This window comes from Quercus suber, unplaced genomic scaffold (assembly GCF_002906115.3).
Source record: "Quercus suber isolate HL8 unplaced genomic scaffold, Cork oak 2.0 scaffold_71, whole genome shotgun sequence".
In the NCBI taxonomy this organism is placed as follows: Eukaryota; Viridiplantae; Streptophyta; class Magnoliopsida; order Fagales; family Fagaceae; genus Quercus; species Quercus suber.
The window spans coordinates 187,105-209,225 of record NW_027069536.1 but is presented as its reverse complement, the minus strand read 5'-3'; the positions used below and the strand labels follow the sequence as shown (position 1 = coordinate 209,225).

General features: G+C 32.9%; 1 protein-coding gene across 2 annotated transcripts; it reads left to right on the top strand.

The window, feature by feature from the left end:
* Nucleotides 1-4,148: 4,148 nt before the first annotated feature.
* On the top strand, nucleotides 4,149-21,349 carry LOC112010997 (serine/threonine-protein phosphatase 5). Of its 2 annotated transcripts, XM_024043371.2 has the most exons (14): nucleotides 4,149-4,440; nucleotides 5,883-5,973; nucleotides 6,405-6,574; nucleotides 6,658-6,729; nucleotides 11,527-11,677; nucleotides 13,013-13,222; nucleotides 14,038-14,146; nucleotides 14,243-14,360; nucleotides 15,263-15,410; nucleotides 19,722-19,970; nucleotides 20,131-20,256; nucleotides 20,338-20,438; nucleotides 20,692-20,766; nucleotides 20,963-21,349. In XM_024043371.2, the coding sequence occupies exons 2-14, from the start codon at nucleotides 5,895-5,897 to the stop codon at nucleotides 21,020-21,022; spliced, it is 1,668 nt and encodes a 555-aa protein (XP_023899139.1). In that variant the 5' UTR covers nucleotides 4,149-4,440; nucleotides 5,883-5,894; the 3' UTR covers nucleotides 21,023-21,349. The 2 variants fall into 2 exon arrangements, with proteins under 2 accessions (XP_023899139.1, XP_023899140.1); XM_024043372.2 differs by lacking the exon at nucleotides 13,013-13,222 and having other exon boundaries at nucleotides 4,176-4,440.
* Nucleotides 21,350-22,121: the final 772 nt, after the last annotated feature.

The following is a 22,121-nucleotide window of genomic DNA, read 5'->3' as shown; positions in this document are numbered from 1 at the left end:
ATCAAGTTTAACCAAATCTCATTATGCACACAAGGAACCCACGTCAAGCAAAGAAGGAAACATATAGATAAACCTTATGTGAAAGTTTTCTATGTTTTCATGTGTTTGATAGTAGCAAAATAAAATGGGTCATAGGAAAATTATCTTTTTGTATGGAAAACAATTCTATCTCACACTAAGTTAAGTAAGGAAAATCAAAACATACTTAAAGATTGCTATTAAACGTAGAAAAATAAGATAGTTTTTTATAAAATGTTTTTTTTCAAAAAAATGATTCATTTTTTAGAAAATGTCAATACCGTAACAAACAGAGCTTAAAATTCAAATTGAAATAAAAAATCAAGTCTAACCAAGTTCAGATATTAGCAAAACTTAAATAAAATAACTTAATACGAATTGTGCGTATTGTTGATGACACCTTTTTTCCACATCTATGGGCCATAACGTTAGCTGCTGGTCTTTCACAACCCAAATGTGACAAACCCAACAAATAAACTTCATTTCTTCAGGCTCAAAAAGTTGTAGAAGTCTATTTCTGAAGGTTGACCTGAAACTAGGCCATTTAAGGGACCCATCACCATAGGATGCTTATTTTCATGATCCAACAAACTTAGCAAGTTTTGGAGAATTTAAAGTGTGTTTGAATATTGCTTATTTTACTGAAAATTGAAAATAATAAAAAAAAAATTTCCGGTTATTGTTCATTAATGAAATTACTGTACATTTGCCTAATTGCACTATTCATGTCCTGTGAACAGTGCAAGAGGCATTGGATTAAAAAAAAAAAACGCAAATGCAAGAATTATAATTTCTATCCAAACGCCTTCTTAGTGTGTATTTGGCATTGGTTTAAAATTTTAATTTTTCTTACTATTTAGATTATTTTTGCTACTATTCATGGATTTCATTGTATTTTTTGGTATTATTTATGAGTCTCATGCTATTTCAGCTAAAAGTTTATCTACAGTACTTTTAATAAAAAGTTTTTAGTTTTAGCTAAATAAATTGTTCTAAAACAAACACTTAAGAATCTGTTTGGGATTTGTTTATTTTACTGAAATTGAAAACTTTTTGTTGAAAGTACTGCAGATAAAGGTAAAAGTTAGCTGAAATAATACAGTAAAACCTGTGAATAATACTAAAATGTGCAATGGGGCATGTGAATAGTAGCAAAAATAAGCTGAATAATAAAATAAGTTGACAAAAATAAATTTTGCCAAACACACACTTAATATGAACTATATAGTGTTAATTCAACAAAATTACTCAAAACAGTAAATTTGGGGGAATGTAGGGAGTAGTCTTATTGTGGGCTATGTATAGTTTGGAGCAGTGTTATTTTTATTATATCATGTTTATTCGATAAACTAAATATGTGTGGTAAATTTATATGGCACTAAACAAAAAATATGGATGGAGGGTCTATTATTGCAAAAGAAATAGAACTTTAATGGGTAAAATCAAAATTTTGAAATTTAAGAGTGTAAATTTCAAACACCTTCAAATTTTAAGGGTGTAATTTGCAATTAATCAAAAATATAATAAAACTTCATATCTTTTTGTTAAATCTTATGCATGAACTATGATATTTAGTTTTCTACGTGAAATTAATCTTAATTTGGTTAGTGATAATTCATCGAGTTAAATGTTAAATCCATTTTAATTCAAGTAGATCGAAACTGTTGGGTGATTTTGTTGTTAAGTTACAATAACACATTAGATAAACTATGTTCTATTGTACACTTTAAATTTTATTTTATTCATATCATTTCATAATTTAATATTTTATTGATTTTTTTTTTTAAATTTGGATGATTACTAGAAAATATCAATTTGGATATAAATATAAATATATATATATATATATATGTATTTATAAATTAATTGAATCTTAAATCAGAACTCTTGATAAATTTGTTACTAGCAATTTAAAAACATATAAAAAAATGTAGATGAAAATCTCATAAATAAATAAATAAAATCATGAAAAAGTTAAAAGATAAGAAAATATATAATATATTATTAATCAATGAAAAAATAATTGTAATGATATCAAATGTAATATAATGATTATTGGTTATATAAAAAGAAATTACTAGATTAGTTTCCATGTACATATGTTGCTAAAAAATATTTACTAGCAATACTTGTTATAATTTTTTTTGCAAAAAGTCCATTTTTTTTATTCAAGATTAAAACTGATAAAATCATCCAAGATATAAAATCATCATCTTTGACACTTTGACTTGTACCAACTCATGAGCTATCTCTCCTCTTCCTACCACAATACCATTCACTCATATTCTTCTTTACCATTATGCTTATGTATGGATTATCATATCTCTCTTGCTTTGTCTTGTGGTTATAAAAATGGTTGGTTGTAGCTTCAAGACGCAACAATGGTGAGCCACAAGTTTAACCATGAAAGAAATGTATGATCCGACCAGTACCAAGCAAAGTGAAGCTTTAGATGTCTATTTCAACCCAAGCAATCCATGTGTTAGCAGCTGCAAAGCTCATCCTCAACATATTTCTCTTATATTGTTTTGATTGTATTGATGTTGGGTTATCTTTGAATATACAGGGCTATTGTAGGTGATTGAGTTGTTGTGAAACAAGTATGAGTGTTGATAAATGAATTTCCTTGTTATTGAATGGGTTGCTTCATTGCTATTTAAGCTTTCGTAAAATGACTAAAGTCCATAGCTAAGCAACCCACGTCCCACAATGAATCACTAAATGTTGTACACAAAGCCTCGAAAGTCGCCCTATTTGTTAGTTAATTTTCTTTTTACTATTTCATCCACTTCATTTATTATTATTCCATAAAACATAATGTTCTTGTGCTAAATACAGCAAATGTCATAACAAGTTTCTTGGATTCTTGATTGCATGTAGGAAATTCTCTCTCCTAGATCTTCAATCTTCCAGACATATTACCAACATTTTCCTATAAGTTTTATGTTATTTTTAATACATAGCTTAGCCATGATTATATTTTACTAATACAAATAACATTTTTCACTAGGGAACAAAAATGATAGCCTTCTCAGAGTTTCTAACAGCAAAGGGATTCTAAACTTGAATCCTTTTAATGAACCCGGGTTTGAAAGCCAAGCCAAACTAAGCTTGGCATATAACAAGGCGACGAAAAGGACCTCAACACACTAAGAAGTGAGAAGGATTTTTTTTTTTTTTTTAAATTATTAACTAAATATAAAAATGCCCCACGTAAAGTTATTGCCTTATCCTCAATTTGTATTGAGCTAGCCCTAAATGATGTGGTGAGGTGAGGTCTCCCCTTATGTAAGTGTGAGTTAATTGTCAACTTGACATTCAATAAGTACATCATTAATGGAAATGGACAAAATGACGACATTAAAAACAAATATAAATGTTATGGATTTAAATTAATAATTTTTAAACATTACGAGCAAAATTACTTCAATACTAAAAGATTTAGTTTGTACTTTAATCTTCTTTTCCCTTTTTTTTTTTGAGAGATTTTTAATTTATAGCGTCTGCTCCAAATGATAGCTCTTTACCCGTTGAGTTAATTAAAATTTACTGTTTTCTCTTTATTTAAATGTTGTATTTGGAAAATAATCAAAATACACTATAGATGGTATGAAATTATATGATATTAGCTTGTTGAAAAAACAATATACAAAAGAGAGGTGATATTATATGCAACTGTTACATGCAACACTCCTCTTATATGAAGTGGACTTGCAAGGCATGTGCTGCATTTAATTGTTTATTTACTCCCAAAATAATATTCCCAAAAATAGGGCAACCCACATAGTACTCATTTTATATTTATATTTTATATTTGTTGATACAATTCACAACTATTACTAAACCCTACAACAGTAACAATTCCATTGCCACTCAGCTTGGTTTCTCTATAGTAGTAATCACTTTGATCAAGGATAGCTCTCAGACCATTCCTCACTCCCATCCTTTAAATACTAGATCTTTGAATGAATTCAACATGTGCAATCTCTTTTTTTATTAAAAAAAAAAAAAACCCATGTGAAATCTATTTCACCCTGGGGAAGACAAACTATATTAAAAAATTAAAATTAAAAAATTGAGAGAGAATTTGTGATTGCCTACTTTTGGGCTAGAAGATCAAGGAAAAAAAAGAAAAAAAAAAGAAAAAAGAAAAAAAAGAAACCCCAATTTGTATCACACTTATCTATTCTATTCAAGGCGACTAGACACTACCAATAATATTCAAGTCTTCAAGGCCCTTCAAGCCACAAACAACATCAATTAGTAGTACTAAGGTAGTACTTTATACTTTCATTATACTTCGGAAAAGCTAGGGTTTTTCACTTCTGCACTTTTCCCTCCAACTCTCTCTCTCTCTCTCTCTCTGTGTTTCGAGATCGGCTATTCTCAGCTAATGCAATAGCTTCTTCCTCTCTTCATCAGGTTCTCACTGTTGTTCCTTACTCTTTTTTTTTCTTTCCTTCCAGTTGTTCTCTGTTTGGTTTATAAGAAAAAAGCCAGGGAAGAAAAAAAAAGTGAAATTTTCATTTCCTTGCATTATGTTTTCTGCGAATTCTCGGGAATCAAATAAGGGGGAGCTGCCCTTTTGTTTCTTAGATTGAGAAATGATAAAAAGATTAGATTTTGAATCTTACGGAGTTGTGTTGTTTTGGATTTTTTTCTGTAAAAAGCTGACTTGGGCTGTTGTATCAGGGTTAATTTGTTTGGAAGTGTTTATTTTCCAAGGTCCCAAATAATAAAAATCCAAGCTTTAATTTTTTTTTTTTTTTTGGGTATGTGTATCTATATTTGTAGCTGATTCTTGGACCATTAGTGCACAATTTATGTTGAGTTTGAATTAGTTTTGATCAGTGTTTTGTTAGTGTATGAGAATTGTGTCATGCAGATTAAATTTGGGCACCAATTTTTGTTTTCTTTAAATTATGAAAATTTGACCGTTTTATGTGCATTTATACGATTTTTTTGGATTTTTGTAAATTATGGATTTCAGCCTACATTAAGTTTCACTTGTAGTACGTTGTAAAATGCAAGTGTATTGAGAACTATTTAATCAGAACTTCTTGTGAGGAAAGTGCTTTAGTGTAAGGGCTTTGGCTTGTGTTTGGCACATTTATCATGTCGTGTCTGGTCTAATGCAGTTATTTATCATAGGTTTTGGTAGACTTTTTTTCATAGTTAGCATTCCCGGTAGCTTGATTTCGTTTGTTCATTGTAGTTTTGTTATTGAGCTAAATTGCGTTTATTAGATTCGACATTAAATAGAGACTTTTGTGTGTGTGCGCGCCAATAAAAAAATGGAAAGAAAGGTGTGGGTTATTAAGTTCTTCACGTTGGTTGTTATACGATTGCATAGTAAATTTTTGCAACACCAAATGCTCGGGGTAAACTTGTTTCCTGAATATAAGTTACTTTCTAGCTTGTGCCCAGAAGAATGCTAGCTTTCTTAGGAGTCAACTGTATGATGCTAACTTTCCTTAGACAGTAATTTCTTATTCTTTGAAATTTTTTTCGTGTATGTACTTAAAAGAGGAAGTTTGGTTGCTCACATATATGGTATGTACTATTTTTATTTGTCCAAGTTCATACGGGCAAGTTAATTAGGGAAGATTAATTGCGGCTACCATGTTGGGCTTTAATAATATTAAATTGGTAATTGATAATTTGATGGACTTTTTATATCTTTTCTAAAATGTTATTTGTCACTCCAGTACTCCCTGGCACATAGAGAAATGCAAAATACTTAGCTAATTTACTGGTTCTTATTTTTCTAATGGAGCAGGTCAAAGTAAAACATTGTAAAAAGAGGATAATAGGATGTTCAAGGAATCTTTTTATCTACTAACATTCAATCTGACTTCTTGTAGAAACAAAAGGTTATGCCCAGTATGGAAATTGAAAATTCTAGTATTTCGCGCGCCGAAGAAATCAAAGTCCTAGCAAATGAAGCATTCCAAGGTAATGTTTCTGCAATCTGTTTCTTAGGTAAATTCTTTATATGCATGTGTTGAGTGTTATCTCCCCCCACCCCCCCCAAAAACAAACACCAAATAAAAAAAGTGGGTGTGTTTCTTTTAAAGCATTGTACCATCCTCTTGATATCTTTGTTTTAATAAAATATAATATCAAGGAAATCTAAAATTTTCAAATTGGATTCAAATTTGAAGAGCAGTCTCTTTAGCATTACCTAAATATGGTTTACTGAATTTCTGGCAAGTAAACTGAATACAATAACTCTTGGGAAAGGTATTTTAGGTTACCTATTTTCTTTCCCTGATGAACGCTCTTTTTTGCATAATTTTTCTTTAATCAGTGTTGTGTTTGTCAAGGACAGTTTGCTGCCTTTATCATGCTGTTTTCTGGGCTAATCATATCACTTCACTTTTCAGCCCGCAAATATGCACAAGCTATTGATTTGTATACGCAAGCAATTGAATTGAACAGTCAGAATGCTGTATACTGGGCCAACCGTGCATTTGCACACATTAAACGGGAGGAATATGGTAGTGCCATACAGGATGCTTCAAAGGCTGTCGAAGTTGATCCTAAATATTCAAAGGCATGTTTGTGATCCTAAATCATATGTAATAACTGTGCAATTTAAATTTATGATTTTTTTTAATGGTTATCTGCTCTTAACAGGGCTATTACAGGCGAGGAACAGCTTATCTTGCCATGGGGAAATTCAAAGAAGCACTTAAGGATTTTCAGCAGGTATTTTGTTTGCAGTTGTTGGCTTCAATATGTTTCCTCTCCTCCTTTTTTTTTTTTTTTGGTTGACAAGTATGGTGATAATCATTTCAATATTTCCCCTGATAAATATTTGAAAATTTTTGGATTATCTTTTAAAATATTTAATGCAACTCTATTGCCTCTAAATCTGACACATATTATTGATTTTTTAAATTGAATTTGATACATTTGTGCTCCGTTTTTTGAAAGTAGTTAAGTTTCTTTCTATCTTGAATATTGTACAAGAAGTTGAGCACCTTTGCATCCTTGTGTTTGTCACCAATGTAGTTTCTTAACTCAATGCAACACTATTCTATCAGTCTAAACATAGTTTGTATCAATATCATTTATTTCCACTCTTGAGTTCTTTGAGCTATGCATAACAACACTTTACAAATCACTCCATCCCCTCTATTAGTGCCCGAATCATTGAAGAATTGAGTTACTGTGGTTATTTGTGTTAAATCTATATAAGTACAGGTTGACCTAACAATTCCTTGTCATTGTTTATTCGTATAAAAAATTTCCTCTGTCCAACAACTAGTTTTTTTCCTGGAATAAAGTCTTAACATTTTTTTGATAAGTAATCTACAATTTCACTGATGTAGAAAACAGCAGGCTTCACCCTATATACAGGATGTGTTTTTTTTTTATAGTTAGTATACAGGATGTGTACTAGAGAGAAACCAAAAAACTAGTTGAACATTGAAATATTCTTTTTCTTATAACTCCTTATTTCATAGTTGAAATGTTTTCATTTGGTACTTTTCAACATCAACATCAGGAAATTTTGCTAAACAATACTCAGACAAAGCTTCAATGCATTTATTGTTTCTTATAATTATTTTTGATAAGTTATAGAATTTCATTAAAAGGCACAAAATAAAGTGCTAGGAGTGCCTTTTGCAAAGAAGACACTTATAATGGGATGTAGTATATGTTTATGTGTTTGTGCAAATATTTAATAATTTTTCATCAATTTTGAAGCTAGTGTGCATCAATATTTTGACACTCCTTTCTTTCCCAAGAAGGAAAAAATTTTGGTAAAGGAGAAAGCATATCCAAAAAGGGAGGTTTCTTTTCAGAAATGCATGTTTCTCCATGTTGCTGATCTGCATTCAGTCCAATAGCACAGCCCACTTAAATCCTTTAGGCTGCTAAGGCCCTCCTTAATCCTTATATTGTTTTTGTTGGGATCTAGAGGGAGAAATTAGTGGTAGTGTGATTTCTGAGGATATTGCTACATCTGATTGCTAAGAAGCAATTTCCTACAAGTCCTTGCTAATTGTTTTGAAAGCAGGGGGAAGAGGAAGGAGGGAATTTTTCCCCTAGAAATGACCCAATTGATGGCAGCCAATTTTAGCAAGGAGCAGCAAAAGGTAGGCAATTAAGGATGGTGAAAAAAATTAGTGGTGCTAGCTTGTTTGGTTAATGTCAAAGTGTAGTGGAGGAGATGAGGCATTCTATCTTCATTTTGAAATATTCTGTGTTGTAGAGTTGTTAGCAATTCCCATGGTATGCCATTGGGCTTGTCATTCAATGAAAGAATGATTTGGAATCCAATGGTGGAATAATAGAAAATAAGTTGGTGGGATGGAAGAAAATATACTTGTCCAAGTGTGGGAGGTTGACCCTTCTAAAAAGTACATTGTCTAATTCCAACTTATTTTCTATCACCATTTACTATTCCAATGTATGTGGAAATAGTTTGGAGAAGCTGTAGTGGGATTTTCTATGCGGAGGAATAACAGATGAATTTAAATTTTATGTGGTCCTTGCATCTTACTATGTCTGGGGTACATTGGGTGATGCTTGGGACGGTTGTAGATTTTCTTTTGGGTGGAGATGCTTATTGGGCAAACATCAAAGTTCTTTTGTTTGGAATTGGAAGACGGTTCCTTTATGCTCAATGTGGGCAATATAGAGGAGAGGAACAACAAAACTTTAAACAGACACACAGTTAAGAAGGTGAAATCATTGATTGTTAGATATTTTTTTGAGTGGTCTTGCACTCTTCATAATTCATGTAATTCTTTGGGGGGAAAAGCTGTACATAAGCAAAAAAACTCGTCATTTATTTTTATTTTTATTGTGTAAATAATTAAGCAATGCGGTATTCTCACTCATCTCCTCTCTCCCCTTCCCTGCAAAAAAAAAGAAAAAAAGAAAAAAAAGAGAGAGTATTGACACATTTAAAAGCAAATTTCCAATCTAGGAACAATTATTATATGTAAGAATGGTATTGATTTTCTTTGAAGTTATCACAGGTTTGAAAGTAAATGTTGGTAAGAGTGAGATTGTGCCAATAGGTGAGGTAGGTAACTTACATGCTTTAGCTTGTGTGTTATGTTGTAGGGTAGAAATCTACCTATGAATTACTTGGGTATGCCTCTTGGGGCACATTACAAGGATCCCTTGATATGGAATTCAATTTTAGAAAAAATGGAAAGGAGACTTTTTGGGTGGAAACGGTTATATTTACCGAAGGGCAGCGAGCTTACTTTGTTAAAGAGTACTCTTTTGAGTCTTCCTATATATATATATATTTTTTTTATCACTGTTCACTATTCCTCAAGCTGTAGTAGTCAGATTGGAGAAGATACAAAGGAATTTCCTTTGGGGGACTTCTAATGAGGTCTTTAAATATTCATTAGTTGCGTGGGAGAAAGTTTGTTTACCAATGGAGGAAGGTGGTCTGGGGATAAGGAGGGTGGGGTTGTTTAATCAAGCCTTGCTTGGTAAGTGGTTATGGCGCTTTGGGAAAGAAGTTCACAAGTTATGGCGTCAGGTTATAGCAACCAAATATGGAGTGGATAGTGGGGGTTGGTGTATTAGGTATGTTCGAGGGATCCATGGCTATGGAATGTGGAAGAATATTAGAGCAGGAGCTGAGAGTTTCTTTAGACATTTGGAGTAAGCTGTGGGTTAAGGCCATCATATTTGTTTTTTGGTTTTGGTATGACCCTTGGAGTGGGCCTATCCCTCTAAAGGATCTCTATCCAGGTCTGTTTGCTTGTGCTGTTTCCAAAGAAGCTTGGATTTTTGATTTGGTTGTTTCTAATTTGGAAGGGGGTAATAGAAGCTGGAATTTACAGTTCTGTCGAGCTTTTTATGAAAGGGAGGTAGAGAGAGAATGCTCTCTGCTTAAGCATCTTTATTCTAATATGCCAAGTGGGGAGGGAGATGATACGTTGACTTGGAAGTTGAATTGGTCTGATGTCTTTGATGTTCACTCTTATTATAACTTGCTAGCTGATTCGGATGGCTCTTCTTCTATCTCTTTTCCTTGGAAGTGCATTTGGAGTACAAAGCTACCTAAAAGGGTGTCTTTCTTTTTATGGACAGCAGCTAGGGGTACTATTCTTACAATTATAATCTGGTTCTTAGGTGTTTACCACTGGTTAATTGGTGTTGCATGTGCTGGTGTCACGAGGAAACTGTGGATCATCTTCTTCTCCATTGTAAGTTTGCTTATGCTTTGTGGAGTGAAGTTTTTTTGATATTTGGAATCTAGTGGATGATGCCGAAGACAGTAGCCTCCCTTCTTTTTGGCTGGTGGAATTGGCTGGGGAAGCATTCCTCTAATATTTAGAATATGGTTCTAGCTTGTTTGATGTGGTTAATTTGGCGGGAATAATTGTACTTTTGAAGATATTGTGAGATCAATAGATCTTTTGAAGCCTATAATAGTTGGGACCTTATTTCAGTGTGGTAAAATTTGGGGTTTTACACAATGTATTCTCATTTCTGAATTTCTTCTTTCTATTTGAATCTCTTCTTCAGGTACTTGTATTTGTTTTAAGATGTGAGTGTTCACCATCGTGAACATGATGTCCTTTTTATGAAATAAATCTTTGATTCCCTTTCAAAAAATAAAAAAAAAGCTTTGGTGGAAAAAACTGCTTTGAGAAGTAGGAGGTTTGCACTCTAATGAACATAAACACGCTAATAAGTAACATAGCAGGATGAAATGCCAGACACCTTTTTTTTTTGGTCATCTTCCCTGACGTCCAAAACATACATCCTTGACTTAAAAAGTTCTATATTAAAGGAGAGCATTAAGTGAGTTTTAACTGAATACTTACCCTTCATTTTGTGAAATCTTATTGCAGCTTAGTGGTGTTTTGTGGCCTATAATAAATATACATATAGATCTTAGGTAAGGCTGTGTATATTATTTATGTATTTATTTGATTAGGAACCATGCTAAGAGCCTTGTAGTTCAATTAGTTGGCACCTCTTGGTGTTTCCAATTTAGACATTATAATTTTTTTAGGAACCATCTTTCTGTGTTAGTGTATCATAAAAAATATAAAGAATGAGAAATTTTTTCTGTATTTGCACATATGGTTGTTATTATATCATGTGTTTCCTGTTATGTAGATTTTTGTTTTTTTCAAAGATCAGTAAGTTGGCACCTGTTAAAAGGGGGGGTGGAGAAGACATTCAAACTAGTGACCTCTGTTCTTGAAGTGTGGTCCCTAGCTGATTGCGCTACCCTTTGGGGTGCAATCCATTGTTATTTTGTCATCTGATTTGTTTTCTTTTAATTTATTAAATCAATGGGCACATGCATTTCTGAAGTTACACAAAAATTAGTGTATAACACATTTTTCTTTCTCATTTCCATTTTTATTTACTCATAATGCAGTTCTATCGTCTTCTTTTTTGGGGGGAAAATAAATGCAAGCTATCCAAGAACATACTTTCTTTAACAAATATTATTTGATGTACAAATATATATATATCTCACATCTTTCATTCATTCATTAAAATTAGGTCAAGAAATTATCTCCGAATGATCCTGATGCTGCTAGGAAATTGAAAGAATGTGAGAAAGCAGTGATGAAACTTAAATTTGAGGAAGCAATTTCTGTACCTGAGTCTGAAAGGCGTTCAATAGCCGATTCTATAGATTATCGTTCCATAGGTATTTTTTTAATAGTATTTTCAGTTTATCTACTACTGCATATGAATCATGGTCAATGGATTCTAATTGTTTCCTAGTTCAGAACAATCACTGCTATATTGCTTTGAATCTTGATATGTATTTATGCCTATTGTTGCTGGATGAATGTGTAAATTTAAATACATTCTGTTAGAGGAGTAAATGAAATATGATCATATGAGCCTCATCTCTCTTATTCTCTTTGGTTGCAATATGAAAACTGTAGGCTTGGCTTGTTGCCTATTTAGGCGTCAGCTCCTAAAGAATGTATGCTGGCATTGGGTTTCAACACATCCCTTTTTTCCCCATCTTTCCCGTTTTATTGTATTTCAAAATTTATTCAGAAATTTTAAATCTAGTTTTGATTCCTTGCATCAATTTTTTTTTTTTTTTTTTTTTGTAGCTAAGTCCACTGTTGCAAAATTACAGCTTTTATACTGCAACCTATTTTAAAGCATATGTTATTGTGAATATTGTCTAAAACTTGTATTTGTTATATGCAAATGCTGATGCATTTCCAGAATAGTATGGTTTGAGTACTTTAATAACAATGACTTATGAAGTAATTTTTGAATTATTTAGTGATTCTGCCAAAGATAAAATTTGCAAAATTACAGCTTTTATGTTGCAACCTATTTCAAAGCATATGTTATTGTGAATATTGTCTAAAACTTGCATTTGTTATACACAAATGCTTAAGCATTTCCAGTATTGTTTGTTTTGAGTTCAATGACTGATAAAATAGTTTTTGAATTATTTAGCCATTCTGTCATAGGTAAAATTTTATTATGCTGATGTAAAAAATGAACATATGCAAGTATTTGATGGTTTTAAAAAATTATTTTGAACAATTTAGGAAAGGGTGACATTCGACACATGAATATTTATTGGAGCAGTCAGAAGGCATTGGAATTGGTAAAAGTCCACTTAGTGAAGCAAAAAATATGGCATAGTGCTGTATTTTAAAAAGTAAACAAATATGGTGCAAGTTTTGGGTTACACGTGTATAATCTAGAAGTTTGGTTGCTGTAGCAATTATGAACCTTAAAGATGGAGATTGTATAGAAAATAATTCCTATAAAAGGGTATTTCTGGCAGCAAATATCTGCAATATACTGCAGGGGTTTTGCACTTTCAATAGCTTGAACTTAGGCTAAATATGAGGATTTAGACTCCGACCTATTTTCACTTTAGAGACGATAGTGGCCTTATTGCTAGGCTTGCTTAATTAATATTAATCTATTCATTTTTATAATTTATAGGTTAAAATCTAAGGTCAATTAGTATTAATTATTACAATTTTATATATTATTATAGGAACAGGCCCCAATTCATCATCAGTGCCCACCGAAGTGGCTGTAGCAGCAGTGGCAGTAGCAGTTGTGGCAGCAGTGATGATGATAGTGGGAACAGCAGCAGCCATAGAGATAGCAATAATTTTAGTGGTGGTGCTGGTGGTCCTAGGGGCATGTTGGTGGGGTGGCCGCGGTGGTGGTGTCTTTCATAAGGGTCAAGTACATGACCTAGGTCTGAGCTCATGGTCAATAAAATATTAAAGAATGACCATCAGTCATTCTCATGATTTGAATTCAGAAAAAATTTACTTCTAGCACCTAGATTTTTTTTTTTTTTTTTTTTGCAATTGATAGATTCATCCATTTTTTATAGGGTATTTCCTTGAGAATATTTTATCAAGTATCATGCAGTTTCATAATTCAAAGGGTGAAGAAGGGGACTTATAAAAAAAAAATTGAAAAAAGGGGAAAATATTGCCTTGAGATATTACATTTAATGCCTCCCTTATATGTGCATGACTTTAGGCATCAAATGGGGTTTTGCCTTTTCTACTGGCATGCTACTTCCCCTAGAGTAAGAGGATTAGTGGAGCCTTAATTTCATTGCGTATTTTGCAATAGGCTATTTACAGGGCATTGTAATTTATGTTGTGTCTAATGAGACATGGTTGACAACCCCAAGGGGTAGCTCAATTGGCTTGTAAGCACCTCTCATGAAATGGACGTCATTAGTTTGAATCTCCCCTTCCCACTACCATTGGGGCCAAAACTAATTAAAAAAAGTCATGGTTGACAGTAATTTTATTAGAATTAGAGTTAAATGGTTTACTTAAAAGGATTTGTGTAGCTGATCCAAGCTGTTGGGATTGAAATTAGGCTTTTTTGTGTTAGAGTTGACAGTAGATCTTAAACTTGTGATTGATAGTGAATTACTTTGGATTGTTCCTGATTGATAATAAAGACTAATTTTTGAAGAGTTTATTATCTTGATCATAGTTGTGTTTATTTCTCAGGCCTAATGAAATTTCCTTTTGATTTCTAATCTAGATGTGGAACCACAGTATTCTGGTGCAAGAATAGATGGAGATGTAGTTACCTTGGATTTTGTGAAGAAAATGATGGATGATTTCAAGAATCAAAAGTGCATACATAAACGGTATGTCTATCAAGCGTGATTGTCAGTGTTGTAAATGTGGTTAAAAAATTATTACTCTGATCTCTTGATTTTGAAATCTTGGTGTTGACAATGTAGATATGCATTCCAGATTGTCTTGCAAATGAGAGATATGTTGCGAGCCTTGCCTTCTCTCGTTGATATAAATGTTCCTGATGGTAATCATTTCACTGTTTGTGGCGATGTTCATGGTCAGGTAATTACATTACCTTCGTATCTTTAAAATACTTGAATGGGTGCTTGGTGTTGAGTTAACTTCTAATTTAAATGTGCGTGGTTTTGAGTTAATTTTGAATATGCTATTCTTTAGAAGAAAGGCGAAATGATATCGGGTATATTTTAGATGATAGAGAATAAGAGTGCACTGCTAGGTAATACAACAACTGTGTATAAATGGGTAGGTTCAGATGGTCATGAAACCATAAGATGGGTACTGGTTGCTATTTATGCTTCAGAGCAAAATTAACTAGCAAAGCCAAACAGGACCTCCTGAACCGTCACTACATTGCTGACAATGTGATGCTCAATCTTTTTAAAGCTGAAGTAGTTGTCTTTGCTGCTATATCATATTCAACTTTTTGGGTTTTGGAGGTTTTATCAAATCAAACCTGGTTGTGGTACCTATTGACTGATTTAATTAAGAATTATGATATTATGCCTGATAAATCTAGTCCTTCGGGGAACCAATGAGCTATAGCTCAACTGGTACATCCTTTTTTTTGATAGGAAAGAGAGAATTTCAAACCTATGGTGTCCTCCGCTCCATGATGACTGCTCTCTATTTCTTGGATATCTCTATATTCCCAGTTACATTTCTTCTCTCTTTGTAAAGATTTCCAAATTTAAAGTTGATGTTTAATATCTCTCTACTTCATCTAGACCCTAGTGGTGCTATTTATTGCATGAGATATAGGCTTTTCCCCCACTATGTAGTTGTTGCATCATATTGACATGTCTGATTTTGGTATTGTCATTTTGTAAAAATCTGTCATGTTGTTCAATCCTTATGTTGTTTTTTTTTTGGGGGGGAGGGGGAGGGGGGGAGGGGGTTGGTTCTATGGCACTAATTTATTGATTTATATCTTATAATGCCTGCAGTTCTATGATCTCTTAAATATTTTTGAGCTTAATGGGCTTCCCTCAGATGAGAATCCATATCTATTCAACGGTGACTTTGTGGATAGGGGATCATTTTCGCTGGAGGTTATACTCACTTTGTTTGCATTTAAGTGCATGTCGCCAGCAGGTGAATTTTATTTGTTCTTGATATATTTTTGCACTTCTGGTGTGGCCATTTTACGTATGTAAGCAATTTTTGTAGAATCATATCTATCTTGGCCACTGCTGTTTAAGTCATGCAGGAAATCTACTTTTTACATGTTTGTGTCCTAATTTTTAATTGTTTCCTTTAAAGATAATTTTTCTTGCTCTTGCTATTCTATTTATGTTCCGTTTGTTTCAGTGGAATTATTATTATTTTGGGTGCATCTTCTGGTGTTTGGTACAATGGAAAATAAGTTGCAACACAAAAACAATATTGGAGACATGAAACTTTGGGCAAGAGTGATTGAACATAAGTTAGGATACAAAGCTACAATTTCAGAAAACCAATTTATATATATATATATATATATTTATGCTAGAGTGATTTTTCATGTAAGCTATTTCTATACTTAGACATCTAACGGAAATATATAGAGAAACTATAAAAATCCACACGTTTTATTGACATAGAAAAAGTGTATGAGTGGGGGTACTTAAGAGGTTATGTGGTAGGTCTTAGAAAAGAAATGAGTTCCTCAAAGGTATCTTTAGGATACATATGACTGTAAGTAGTGTGAGAGCAAGTGGAGGCATCACAAGTGGGTTTCCTATGTTTTCATCAAGGATCAACATTAAGTTTATATTTCTTTGCCCTGGTTATGGATGAGTTCATTTTTTTTTTTTTTTTTTTTTTTTGGAACCTATAAAAAAGTGGATGAAATGAGATATTAAGTTTTGGTCAAGTTAGACATTTGGAGAGAGATGTTGTGAATCTTTTAAGGCTTTTGGCTAAGTAGGACTAAATTATAGAACATGGAGTGTAAGTTTAGTAAAAATATGAACGAAAATGAGGGGGTTGTAAGATTTGATAGTTAAGAGATACCAAAAAGTAAGTGAGTTTGATATCTTGGATCAATAAATCATAAGGATAAAGAGATTGAAAAGGATGTGAATCATAAGATAAATGCAGTGTGAATGAAGTGGAGAAGTTATTAGGAGTAGTATGTGATCGTAGTATACCTATTAAGTTAAGGAGAAAAGAGCTATGGTGCTAAATGTTAGGCTATTAACAAGCAACATGTTAATAAAATAGGTGCAGCTAAAATGAGAATGTTACAATAGATAAGTAAAAACACAAGGAAACATAGAATTCAAAATGAAAAAATTCATTTAGAGATAAAGTGGCCCCTATTGATGAAAAGATGAGGGAGAGTCACTTGATATGGTTTGATCATGTGCAAATGAGAGCGATTAATGCACCAATGGGGAAGTGTGAATTGATTTCAAGTTGAGGAACAGAAAAGGTATAGGAAGAACTAAAATAAAGTTAGTAGAAATGGTAAAAAACGGCATACCAATTCAAGAGGTGATAGAGAGAGTATGATTTTGGATAGGGTAGAATGGTGAAAAAAGAATATATTTCGCTGATCCTAATTAGTTTGCAAATCAACAGAAAATGTTTTGCGATCAATAGAAAACAAGACCAATAGAGCAGAAAACGTTTTCTGGAACATTGATTGCTTAACAGATCACTAACTGCCACAAAAAACTTTCCTAATAATTTCTCTCTCGTCGTTTCCTCTCTCTTCACAAACCAACTGGTGATTTTTATCCAATTCCAATTGATCTATTTTGTTCAAACCAATGCTATCAATTCCATTCCGTTCTGGGCGGAACGGCCGGAAAATACCGTATTGGTAAACAAACCGGAATGGTAACCCCTCCTATTCCACCTCGGAAAAAATTTCAGGTCATTCCGGTTCATTTCGGTTGTTTTGGGTCATTTCAGTATGGAGTTTGGACTGTAAAACTAAAACCTCAACCCAAAAAAAAAAAAAAAATAGAGGAAGAAAGAAATGAGATAAACAAACGTACCTTACAACAAAAACAAAAGCAAAACAAAAAAAAACCACGGTGAGAAACTTGAGTGAGAAGTGGAGAAGTTGGATGAGATGATGCAGTGGTACTTTACTACTGTCATTAGGTTGAACTGTTGAAGGAGACGCACAAGGGAAACACAAAGAGGAAGACAACATAAAATGACAAAGACGAGAGGAAATTTAAAATTGAGAAGTGGAAATCGAGGTGTGACTAGACGTGTGTGGATGAGAAAATACAAGAGAAAAAAAAATGAAGAAAGAGTGAAAATAAATGAGCAATAAAAAAGAATAAATTATTGAAAATACTAAGCGGTTGGGGCCGTTGGGCAGTGTGTAAGCTGACTTTCTAAGTTTCATACTTTCATTTTGCTTTTTTTGTTTTTTGTTTTTTGCATTAAAAGAATTAATTAGAATACTTTAATAAAATAATAGTAATTTAAGTGAATAATCATATTAGTTCTAAGATAACAAGTTTTATAAATGTATTAAAAATATAATTTTTTTTTGTAAATAATAGGATATGAAATTATATATATATATATATATATATATATATGTAGCAGTGTTATTGTTTCCGTTCTGTTCCTGCCGAAACGGCCGGAAAATTTCGTACCAGTCACTTCACCGGCACGAAGCACCCCCTTGTTCCACCTTGGGTTGAATTCCGGTTGATTCCGGCCCGTTCAGGTCATTCCGGTCGATTTCGGTGAGTTTCGGCCGGTATACCAATTCCAGCCGGTATTGAAATCAAACCCAATCAACCCATCTTGTCACAACGCCGATCACCTGAAGAAACGCATCCCATCACAGCAGTCTTCTTTTTCTTCTTCTTCTTCTTCAGTTTTTCTGTGCGTTTCATCCTCTGCAACTCTTCTTCTTCTTTCTGTGCGTTTCATCCCGTCACAGCGTTTCTTCTTCACAGCAGTCGTTGTGGCTATTTCTGCCCAGTTCAACTTTTTATTGTGCTTAGTTTTGCTTTTTGTAATATTATTTTTAGTTTTGTGAGCTTTCACGTGACTAGCCTGAAAGTATTTGAAAGGGAAGTTCTAATTCACCTTTTTTGTTGACTTGTTAGCCCCATGCCCTCCTACGTTGTCACCTAGCTTTTTTATAAAAATAAATTTCAGCTTTTTATTTTTTTTATTTTTTATCTTTCATTATTTATATACATTTTAATCTTATAATATTCTAAAAAAATTGTTAATATTAGTTTATTTAGGAAGATGAGAAATGGAAAAAATTGAAAAAGTAGTCAATAGGAAGTTGGAAGCTCACTTGTGTACTAGTCAGGTGGGTTTTATACTATATTTACAAAAAACCCATAAATAAATGTTTTAAAAAAAAATAATCCCACTTTTTTTAATAGAAAACTATATTAAATTCATTTTTTTTATATAATAGTAATAATAATATATAAATATATATTTTAGCAGTAATTCCGAAATGGTTTCTGAAACGGTACCCGAAATTGACCGGTACCGAAATATTTCATTCCAATGAACAAACCGAAAGGGGTTCCGAAACGGTATTCATAACATTGATATGTAGTAATTCCGAAATGGTACACTGGAATGAGTCGGTACCGAAATATTCCATTCCAATAGACAAACTGAAACGGGCACTGAAACGGTATTCATAACATTGGTTCAAACCAGTTGCTTTCTCTTATTTATTTATTTTGTATAGATTCTGAATTTGGGGTATATTTCCCCAAGCCCCCAAATGACCCAAAAACTAAAAAGTATTTTCCTATTTGGGGTCTATTTTTGTGAAAAAGTTTTTGTTCATATAATTATTTTGAATTATAAGAAATTTTAATGGTTTTCCATGCAACCCAAACAACAGAAATGTATTTCTAGCTTATTTTCAAGGTCGTGACCAACAACAGGCAAACAGGTCAATTTTCAATTTTCTATAAAATGTATTATAGAAAACAAAGTCTTAAAAAAAAAGAAAAAAGAATTCCCATTGAAACAAACAGCATAAATATTATATGGTTTTGGATCTGAACTAACACAGCTCTTTCCACATCTGTTTCTAGAATGTACTTGATGCGGGAGGCTCAAAGCAAAAATTATGTTAATTTAGTTTTATTTTATTTTGCAATACAATTGCATTTTTATTGGCCAATTCTAGGGTTATTAGTATTTTAATTTCTAGAAGCAAAGTTATTTCTAGTAATAAGTCATTATGGTTTCAATGACAATTAGAATTAGGGTTGGTACTGACTCTAAGCAAGCCTTGGTGCTAACTCCTAATTTTTATCTTTATTTTTCATGTTCATTAATTTTATTGTTGAATTGTTTTGGCCTGTCCTATGTCAGTACTGCTGCTTCATTTCTTCATTAAATATAGCGTTAGCAACCTTCAATTCATTTTGATAATCTTTTAACCTTTTTGTTTTATATTGTCAGCCATATATCTCGCAAGAGGAAATCACGAGAGCAAGAGCATGAACAAGATATATGGTTTTGAGGGTGAGGTCAAGTCCAAGTTGAGTGATACATTTGTGGAACTGTTTGCAGAAGTGTTCTGTTGTTTGCCATTGGCACATGTGATAAATGAGAAGGTATTTGTAGTTCATGGAGGTCTCTTTAGTGTTGATGGGGTGAAACTTTCTGACATAAGAGCAATTGACCGGTTTTGTGAACCGCCTGAGGAAGGTAAATTGGGCTTCAGCCCCCCGTCCTCCCTTGTTCTCTTCAAATGACTTCTTACATTGCTTTTAACAAGGTGTAGTTAGAGCTTTTGAGATATGTGATTGTAAGCGGCCTTATTAATTTGGATGGATGGGGCTTATAGTAATTATCTGGATTTCATCAGGTTTAATGTGCGAATTGCTATGGAGTGATCCACAACCCAACCCTGGAAGAGGTCCTAGCAAGCGAGGTGTTGGTCTTTCTTTTGGCGGAGATGTGACGAAAAGGTTTCTGCAGGAAAATAATTTAGGTAAGTTGGTCTCAAGTGAATTTTTTTCCTTCTCTTCTAATGTTCTCAAGTCAGTGAATTCACACTTTACTCGATTGACAGATTTGGTTGTGAGATCTCATGAAGTAAAGGATGAGGGTTATGAGATCGAGCATGATGGTAAACTTATAACTGTATTTTCTGCTCCAAATTACTGTGATCAGGTACGTTATTCATGGCTGATCCTTTTTTAATGTGATCGATTGTTTTATGTAGTTCACTTTTATGTGTAATGTAAGTGAGTAGCATATTCTTTTGGAAATTGAAGAATCTGATACTTATGATTGCTTGTGTTATTTATTTTAAAATTCTGTGATTGGTTATAAAATAATGAAGTAATGCCTATGTGTCTTCAGAATATCTGGATATAGTGCCAAAGTTGATGTATAACGTTGGTCTGTAATTTGTGTTTTGCAGATGGGTAACAAGGGTGCCTTTATTCGTTTTGAAGCACCTGATTTGAAGCCGAACATTGTTACATTCTCAGCAGTGGTCAGTAGCTACTGTTTCAAATAACTGCTGTTTACTTTTATATTTTTCTTTTTCTTTTTCCTTTTTCTTTTGTTATAATATGCCCGTGTGTGTGTGTGAATGTGTATGTGTATGTGTGGAGGCTTTTTTTTCAATGTTTTACAATGGTAATCTTATATTAGTTTTTTCCCCCTCCCCGTTATTAATCAATTTGCAGCCACACCCTGATGTCAAGCCAATGGCATATGCAAACAACTTCCTGCGGATGTTTTCATGATTTTTGTAGCCGACTGGAATGGCCAATGGTATATTCTTTTCTTTTCAATATCTTTACTGCTGAAGTGCAAGAAGCTTTAGGTGATGTGGGCCAGAGAAGAGGCAAAACATGTTGAAAAAAGCAGTTTTTATGTTGTGATGATTTTTTGGAGAACAAATTTTCCCCCCTTTTCTCCTTGTACTTCTCATCAATGGCAAGAATGTTTCAAGGTACATGGTTTCATGTTTTTCCCTAGTGTTGACCCTGAAAGGTCAGTCTAGATGAAAATTCACTTTGCTTGCTTGAATAACTCTTCTAAGTAAAATGTATGGCCATTTTCTTTCGGTATCTCTAAGTGCAAAGTTCTTTCCAAATAAAATTGCTTTCTCCTTACAATTATTTGATAATGAATGCGTGCATATCCTTGGTTGGTTTGACTGGTCCTCGTATTTAAAGGACAACCACAACATTACTATTATGAGAGTAGACGTCTGCATGGTCCAGAAAAATTGGTTATTGTTCTTGTTTGCTCTTGCTACATCTACGTCTTGTTATTGGTTCTAAAATATAAAAAAGTTATTGTTCCCTATGGTGCTATGTAAATTATTATTTTGTGATGTATTCTGATTTGGTCATATTATGAGCTTGTAAAGAACATTCTTGTATTTGTCAAGAGCCTTATAGTTTAGTTGCAGTGTCAACTATATCAAATGATCAAAAAAAAAAAAAAAAAAAGAAAGAAAGAAAGAAAAAAAAGAACATTGTAATTGTTATAGTTTAGTTGCAGTGTCAACTATATCAAATGATCAAAAAAAAAAAAAAAAAGAAAGAAAGAAAGAAAAAAAAGAACATTGTAATTGTTGGTAGTACTCTCAGTGTCTGAAGGGCAACCATGGTCCTTGTCAATCGAAATTGTTTTACTTAAATGGCTAGTACATGCGAAATCCTATTTTAAGAAACGATAGTATGAGTTAACATTAGTCCACTAATCCACATTGAAGTTGTCTCTTCATGTTGAAAAATTAAAAATTTTACTCAAATGCTGGATGAGGCATAATTTGAAGAAATCATATTTGAGTTCTTCAATCAGACACAAGATAGAAACATTGATGTTAACGAG

Bases quoted from the DNA above. Each gene is read 5' to 3' on its own strand.
- LOC112010997 (XM_024043371.2), top strand. From the start codon at position 5,895: ATGCCCAGTATGGAAATTGAAAATTCTAGTATTTCGCGCGCCGAAGAA. The intron at 6,575-6,657 runs GCATGTTTGTGA...TGCTCTTAACAG, and splicing joins TTGATCCTAAATATTCAAAG to GGCTATTACAGGCGAGGAAC. The intron at 15,411-19,721 runs GTGAATTTTATT...TTATATTGTCAG, and splicing joins TAAGTGCATGTCGCCAGCAG to CCATATATCTCGCAAGAGGA.